Source organism: Trachurus japonicus, chromosome 21 (genome assembly GCF_045865225.1).
Source record: "Trachurus japonicus isolate A0001 chromosome 21, Traja_1.0".
NCBI classification, from domain to species: domain Eukaryota; kingdom Metazoa; phylum Chordata; class Actinopteri; order Carangiformes; family Carangidae; genus Trachurus; species Trachurus japonicus.
In genome coordinates this window covers 35,959,595-35,967,480 of record NC_140927.1, presented here as the reverse complement: position 1 = coordinate 35,967,480, position 7,886 = coordinate 35,959,595, and the positions used below count along the sequence as shown (strand labels likewise).

The following is a 7,886-nucleotide window of genomic DNA, read 5'->3' as shown; positions in this document are numbered from 1 at the left end:
GACGCCACGCATGCGCACAAGTTATCGTCTTCCCCCCGTCACAGATTGTGTCAAGTTCATCTGCCTGGTGACAATCATATACACAGTGACAAGTTGGCCTGAGGTTAATGAGCTCCACTGAGGATGAAGAGCAGCTGATAAAAGCTGCAGAGGAGACGGAGATGGACACACGGAGCAGTGTCCTCACATGGAGAACCTGCTCACCTGTTCATCTGTCTACCTGTTCATCTGTTCATCTGTTCATCTGTCTACCTGTTCACCTGTTCATCTGTTCACCTGTTTTTTCTGTTCACTTGTTGACCTGTTTATCTGTTCACCTGTTCACTCGTTTACCTGTTCATCTGTTGACCTGTTTTTCTATTCACCAGTTCATCTGTTCTGTTCATCTGTTCACCAGTTTATCTATTCACCTGTTTACCTGTTCACCTGTTCATCTGTTTTTCTGTTCACCTGCTTTTCTGTTTACCTGTTCACCTGTTCATCTGTTTATCTGTTCACCAGTTTATTTGTTCACCTGCTCCTCAGTTTATCTGTTCACCTGCTCAATTGTTTACCTATTCATTTGTTCACCTGTTTTTCTGTTCACTCATTTATCTGTTCATCTGTTGACCTGTTTATCTGTTCACCTGTTCACTCGTTCACCTGTTCATCTGTTGACCTGTCTTTCTATTCACCAGTTTATCTGTTCAGTTCATCTATTCACCTGTTAATCTGTTCACCAGTTTTTTTATTCACCTCTTTCACCAGTTTATCTGTTCACCTGTTAATCTGTTTTTCTGTTCACCTGTTTTTCTGTTTACCTGTTCAGTCATTCACCTTTTCATCTGTTGACCTGTTCATCTGTTGAGCTGTTTATCTATTCACCTGTTCACCATTTTCTCTGTTCACCTGTTTTATCTGTTTTTCTGTTTACCTGCTCACCTGTTCATCTGTTTATCTTCTCACCTGTTTATTTGTTCACTGTCATGTTCGTGTTCCAAGGATGAGGCCGTGTTGATAGCAAGTAACTTAGTTTAATGTCTCACGTTCTCAACAACATACATGTGGCTCCATGCAGTCTTGCTCTACCTGTTCCTCAGTTTATACGTTCACTTGCTCACCTGTTTACCTGTTTTTTCTGTTCACTCATTTGCCTGTTCATCTGTTGGCCTGTTTATTTATTCACCTGCTTTTCTATTCACCAATTTATCTGCTCACCTGTTAATCTGTTTTTCTGTTTAAATGCTGTTTACATGTGTTTATCTGTTCATCTGTTCACTGATGATGATGGTGGTGATGATGGTGTTTACCTGTTGGTTCTGACTGTCTCACACATTCGTGTTCTGCTGTGGTTCTGTCCAGATGTGTTGTTCACCTGAGCTCAATGTGACCTCTGTGACGTCAGGCTCACTGACTCTGGTCGGTCTCGTGCAGCTGTATGACCACAGGTGGCTCTTCTTTGCGGTCTTCCTGCTGGTCTACCTGTTCCTGCTGGGCAGTGACACGGTGATCGTCTACGTCATCTGCTCCCAGAGGAACCTGCACCGGCCCATGTTCGTCTTTATCGCCGCGCTGCTGCTCAACTCGACGGTGGGCAGTGCGGTGATCTACCCGAAGCTGCTGCTGGACCTGGCGTCGGGCCGCCGCTCCTCGGAGCTGACCCCGGCCGCCTGCATTTGTCAGACCTTCGTGGTTTATTCTCTGGGCGGGTCCAGCTTCCTGTTGCTGGCCTCCATGGCCCTGGACCGGTACCTGTGTATCTGCTGCCCGCTGCGCTACGCCGTGCTGCTGCCGCCTGCCGCTGTGACGGCACTGCTGCTGACGTGCTGGCTGCTGCCCGCGGCAGTGGTTGGTGGTGCAGCGCTGCTGATGTGGCGCATCCCGCTGTGCCACTTCCAGATGAACAGACTTTACTGCAACATCTACAGCTTCGTCAACCTGAGCTGCGGTGGCAAAGCGGCGTTGCTGCTCAGCGTTTATAGCCTCGTCAGCACCGCTGCCATCGTGGTCGTTCCCATCGCGTTCGTGCTCTTCTCCTACGGCCGCGTGCTTGCCGTGTGTCTGCGCCGCTCCCGTGCCTTCAGCAGCAAAGCATTCAACACTTGTCTCCCGCACCTGCTCGTCTTCATCAACTACTCCGTCAGCCTGGCACTGGAGATGGCGCTGCAGCGGCTGGAGGCCGGAGCCGGGGTCACTGGGGTCACCACCATTGTCTCCATCGTCCTGGTGATGGTTCCGACCCTGTTCAACCCAGTGGTGTATGGGCTGAAGATGAAGGAGATCTTCGTGCACGTGAAGAGGCTGCTGAGCTGTGGCAGAGCACAGTGATTATCAATCATCGATCAGTGCGACTGATAAACATCTGTCAACAGAAATGTCTCATGTCAGTATTTGGCAGTTGTGTTGGAGAAGAAATAACGTCATTGTATTGTGAAGTAGGAATTCAAGGTGAAAATAACGTGATTTTTTTCATAAACCATGTTAACACTGTAGTAAGAGTAAACACAGATCAATCAGACGTTACTAACAGACTTTATTTCTTCTGTCCTGCTGGTTCACAAACATCGAAGTTTGCCGGTTTATAACAGTGAAAACTGTCCAGTGGAGCTTTTGACCTGCTGGTGTTTACTTTCACTCTGAGCGTCTCCGCCTACAGATGTTCAGCTGAGGGAAAACGCTCCACACCTGTTGAGCTGAGCATCAGGAGGTCATTATATATAAGGCTTTATATATTTTACTTTTATAAACAGTCTATGGAGACCACTAAAAAAAGTTGTGCGCTCGCAGCAGGACAGATATTTAGATGGATAATCAGTCCAGTTAACTCATTGAGTGCCGCGCTCCTTTCCAAAGTTTTAGTCAAGTGTACCGGCAATTTAGACCATTTTTGACTTTTTATGTAGAGCCATAGTGTATTCTATATTATTGCCACTAACACATATTGTAGCTCATTTGAAAGGTGTAACTTTATGCTTCAAATGGCCACAAACCGTTTGTTTCTATGTGCCTCTGTTCCTGAGAAAAGTCCAGCTAAACATGGCTGGGTTTCACCAAAATCCCTCCTTTTTTTCTAGAAAAGGAGATAGAGCGTCTTTTATGAAAGGTGCTCTGTTTGTGTCTGTCGCTCTTCTCACACTCGCATTTCTGGATCAAAGGGCTCGTTTACTGTAAGATAAATATATACAACAATTGTTGTTCTATTCACAAAACCACCATCGGGGGCGGGGGGGGCGCCACTAAACAACAATAACACAGACGCACCGTGCCGTGTCACAGCCTCTCGCCGCGGAACGTGAGGGTCTGTCGGCCACAGCGGCTCGGGAACACCGTTCCCACCGGTGGTCGCGGTCCTTCTGTGGTACGGGTCGGTGGTGCCGGTCTGCTTTGACCCAGAGACCATCAGATTTTACCGCGGGAGGACCTTGGGGAGGACACACTGTAAGATATAATAAGTTGGCTTTACTCAAAAAAAATATGCAAACTTATTGCCTTAAACTAACTGAGTTATGTAAACTTGATTAAGTAAGTACATGTAACTTATTAAATATAAGTGTGCAGTACTTACGAGAACTTGTTTATAATGAGTTTACTATACTAAACTAAACTTGGGTATTTTGAGTTCACAGCTCTTGAATTAACTTGCTTGTGATGATTGTATATTACTTAAAATAACTAATTTATTGTAACTTTACTGTACTGAAATAAACTTGTCAATTCTGAGTCTACAGAACTTAAAATAACTTTGTTATCATCACTTAATTTGAAAGAAAAAAATACTGCGAAAAAGAGTGTTATCTGAACAGAACTAAATGAAAAATCCATCAACCGCCTAGCAAACTCCATAGTCCAAGACACCACTCACCCACTGCACAAATACATCACCCCACTACCCTCGGGACGAAGATACAGAACCCTCAAATTCAGGAGGGCTCGCCTGGGGAAAAGCCTGATCCCTGCAGCTATAGCGGCCCTGAACAGCCCCGCTGATCTGTCTGTCCAATATTGATCTGTCTGTCTGCTGTTTCACTGTGTCGTCATGTACTGTATGTTGTCACTGTTGCTGTGGATGTTGTTGTGTATACCATTGTCTGTCTTGTGATGTATTGTCTCTCATTGTGCAGTCTGTGAAAACAAATTTCCCCATGGGGACAAATAAACTTAAACTTAAACTTATCTGCATTCAGTTTATTTCAAATGTGCACAGAATTAACAGTACGCAGATTTAGTGCTCACAATTTTTGATGGATTATTTGCTGGCCACATTATCCAACATATCACATTTCTTTTTACACATAATTCAACACCTGCATCCCAAGAAGGCACTATTGTAAAAGCATTGAACAGGTCTGAGTATCAATTGAACAACAAAATGATAGTTTCAAGTTCAAAATGCTGTTTAATAAAAGCATCAAACCTCTCTTCTCTATCATAAGAACATTAACAGTATGCAGATTTAGTGTGAATCTTAAAAGGGATAGTTCACCCAAAATTGAAATTTCCCTCATTATCTCCTCCCCCTCATGTGGACTAAGAGCTGGGAGAAGTTTCAGAGTCCTCCGTGGCTTCTCTGAGTTACAGGGGGTCTCGGCGTAGCAGTGCATGTCCATATAACGGTTGCAAATGGATACCAACTGTCTTCGTAACAAAAAGATACACAAAAAAACATCCAAATACCTCCATGCTGCTCGTATGTAATGTCTGTCTTGTATTGAAGCCCCGAAATGCGAAATTGTCCCGAAATTTTTTTTTGTAGTTTTGTAGCGGAAGCTTCTCGAAGCTCCTCTTCCCGGTTCGTCAAATTTGGACGAACTGGGAAGAGGAGCTTCCGCTACAAAACAAGCTTGAAATAGAGACTTGTTTAATTTTTTTCGGGACAATTTCGCATTTCGGGGCTTCAATACAAGACAGACATTACATACGAGCAGCATGGAGGTATTTGGATGTTTTTTGGTGTGTCTTTTTGTTATGAAGACAGTTGGTATCCATTTGCAACCGTTATATGGACATGCACTGCTACGCCGAGACCCCCTGTAACTCAGAGAAGCCACGGAGGACTCTGAAACTTCTCCCAGCTCTTAGTCCACATGAGGGTGAGTGAAATTTCAATTTTGGGTGAACTATCCCTTTAACACAGATTGTATGCTAGATTACCGGTATTTGCTGGCCACATTATCCAACATCCTAACACCCAAATTCACAAGAGGGCACTATCTCTACCACTAGTGTAAAATCACTGAACAGATTTGAGAATCAACACAATAAACCTGTACCTAGGCAGCTCTTAAAATGTTTAAAATGCTGTTTAGTAAAAGCATCAATGCTCTCTTCTCACCTTTCTGTCATAAGCATGGTGCAATAATGAGAACAAAGGTTATTGAGTGCTACCGCACAACTGACTCCTCATTCGTTAACAACATGTTTTTAACTGTTAGCAGTTTAGGGGGGAGGGCTTTGTTTCCCAAACCAAGCATTACACTTTGAATGAATGTGAATGTGTTTCCAACGCATTTTGGGTAATCGAGGTTCGAGGTTCAAGGCATATGTGAGGCCAAATATGAAGCAAACTGCCTGTGGCAAATCCCAAATTTTGTCCATCACAATACCTCCCTCAAGGATGATGGCTGTGGAAACGGGCTGCTCAGGATCATCTTCACTCAGGATGGTCAATACACCGACTGTGACATTGTCTATGGCCTCATCTTTCGTTGTCTCCTGAAAAGAAACAATCAGCAAATCAATTTGTAGTCAGGAAGTATTTGGATAGTTAGACACTATGATTATTATAAACTATACACTAAGATCTGTGACACTTTGAAAAAAATGAAAGCTACAATACAATAGCTACAATAGCACCCTCTAAATTTTAAATAAAGTGATAGATAAGACAGTAAAGGAAGGCCTACATCAATGAATACAGGCAGAAATGTGAGGGACATATATCTTTGATGTCTATATTACAAGTGAATATAATGTATTTTGTGCCCAAGTACTTACAAAACATGTCTGTTTGGGTCATCACCAAAGATCATGGGAAGCCCTTTGAGGACCACAGAGCGTCTTGCAGTTACATCTGATGACTTATAAGACAGAGACAGAAAACATCAATTAGAATAAAAAATTACAAGGTACAAGTCAAACAGAGAATGAAAATGTTGGTCTGTAAATTAATTTCTTACCAAGTTGTCCGTTAATTCTTGAATTTTCTGTCCAGCAGCTCCTTTTTCTGACTGCAGGAGTTCAATGATGCGTGGTGTGTGCTTGTCAAGAGACTCAAATAAACTGCTTTCAAGATGTTTGTTGGCAATTCTGCTTAACTCTGCAAAAACCTAAAAAAATAAAATAAAATAAAAAAGTAGGGTGATGGGGTTGTGTGTGGGGGGGGTAGTGAAAATACCAGATAAGCATGCTAAAATCACACCATACTATTTCATATAATATTGGGTGACATCAATAAATCCTCACTGTAAGAGCAAGAGTTCTTCACTTGAAAACAATATGTTAAAGCATAAACATTTACAAAGTCTTATATCATTGTGAATTTACAGTGACATTTATTCTTTCTCAAATTCTATTTTTATTTTGTTTATCTTATCAAACCTGCTTTCAAAAATGCAGTCAAGAGAAATCTTAAACTCCCAGGGACCATTCATGACAAAAATAACTAACTAACCTGTCCCTCTGTAAAGAGGGCTGCTGCTTTTCCGCTGTTTTGCTGGCAGTCCCTGGCCATGTGCATCTGTTTACAATGAAGCTGCAAAAAATCAATATGTGGCCATGTGCATTTGTTTACAACGAAGCCTCCGAAAAATCAATACATGGAACGGTGAAATAAGTTTTTTGAAGTGCATCCACCTTATTGTTCCACATAAGATAATGTTTCTGAAATTCAGTTGACCAACTTTTTGGTCCCTAGCACTAGCGTTAGTGCCCAAAATAAGTGATTTGAGGGCATCACCAGCCTGTTGTATGCACTACAGCTTATTCAGTCTCTGATGCACCAAGTGAACATGACCCACCATGCACCAGCATGGTTTCACCTCAAGTACGTTAGCGATAACAACATAAGCACCTAATTTCACTGACGTCGTGGGTTGCGAGTTTGTCCTCATCTCCAAGCTAACTTCTAAGAAAATAACCGCCCTCCCCCTCCCCCACCCACCCCCAGATATAGACTTAACGTTAGCACTGCTACACAAACGTGGCCTGTAACCCCTAATCTCTTGTTTATGACGGATAAGACTACACAGAGACACACGTCGTAACATCGTACATGATAGATAATGTTATCAATCGCTCTATCGATTGTTTTCTCGACGGTTTCATCTGAAACAAATGCATTGGCTGGGAGGACCGTTAGCGAAACAGCAGAAAAGCAAACAGACTTGCATAGTTCCCCTTTTAGTCAAGCATGGACTCACCAAATCAATGTTCCAGCAGCAGAAGAATGATGTCGGTTGCTGCCGTGTCGTGTCCACTACCGCGCGGCTGAGAGCTTCCTGTTTCTGCTCCGAGCTGCTGGAGCCTCGCGGATGAGAGCAGAGCAGCTGCTGCATCCACATGCAGAACTCCGTTTGCAGAAGCCGAGTTATGATTAAAACTTCCAGATCATGAGCTGTCATGAGTTTTTGATCGTCATCTATTTCAGTTCTGCTCGTCGTAGAGTCCCCAAATTTACATATAATGTGTATTAAAGTGTCTATTTTCATAATTTAAAAAAAAACAAAAAAATGTAAAATCTCGTTTATGGCACTCAACGCATGGGAACGAAAAAAGAGAAATTACGTGGTTGGCACTCAATGAGTTAATAATTTCACTTTGATGTGACGATGAATAAACTATTTTCAATGTTTCGCCTGTTAAAAGGTACTTTATTTGTCACATATACAGCTGGTACAGTGAAATTCTTT

The 7,886-nt window shown here is 42.8% G+C and overlaps 1 protein-coding gene across 1 annotated transcript; it reads left to right on the top strand.

Moving 5' to 3' along the window:
- Window positions 1-1,289: 1,289 nt before the first annotated feature.
- Window positions 1,290-2,307, top strand: LOC146965724 (olfactory receptor 11A1-like). The gene has a single exon (XM_085765105.1). It carries the CDS (start codon window positions 1,342-1,344, stop codon window positions 2,305-2,307), a length of 966 nt encoding a protein of 321 aa, XP_085621231.1. The 5' UTR covers window positions 1,290-1,341.
- The last annotated feature ends 5,579 nt before the right edge of the window (window positions 2,308-7,886 follow it).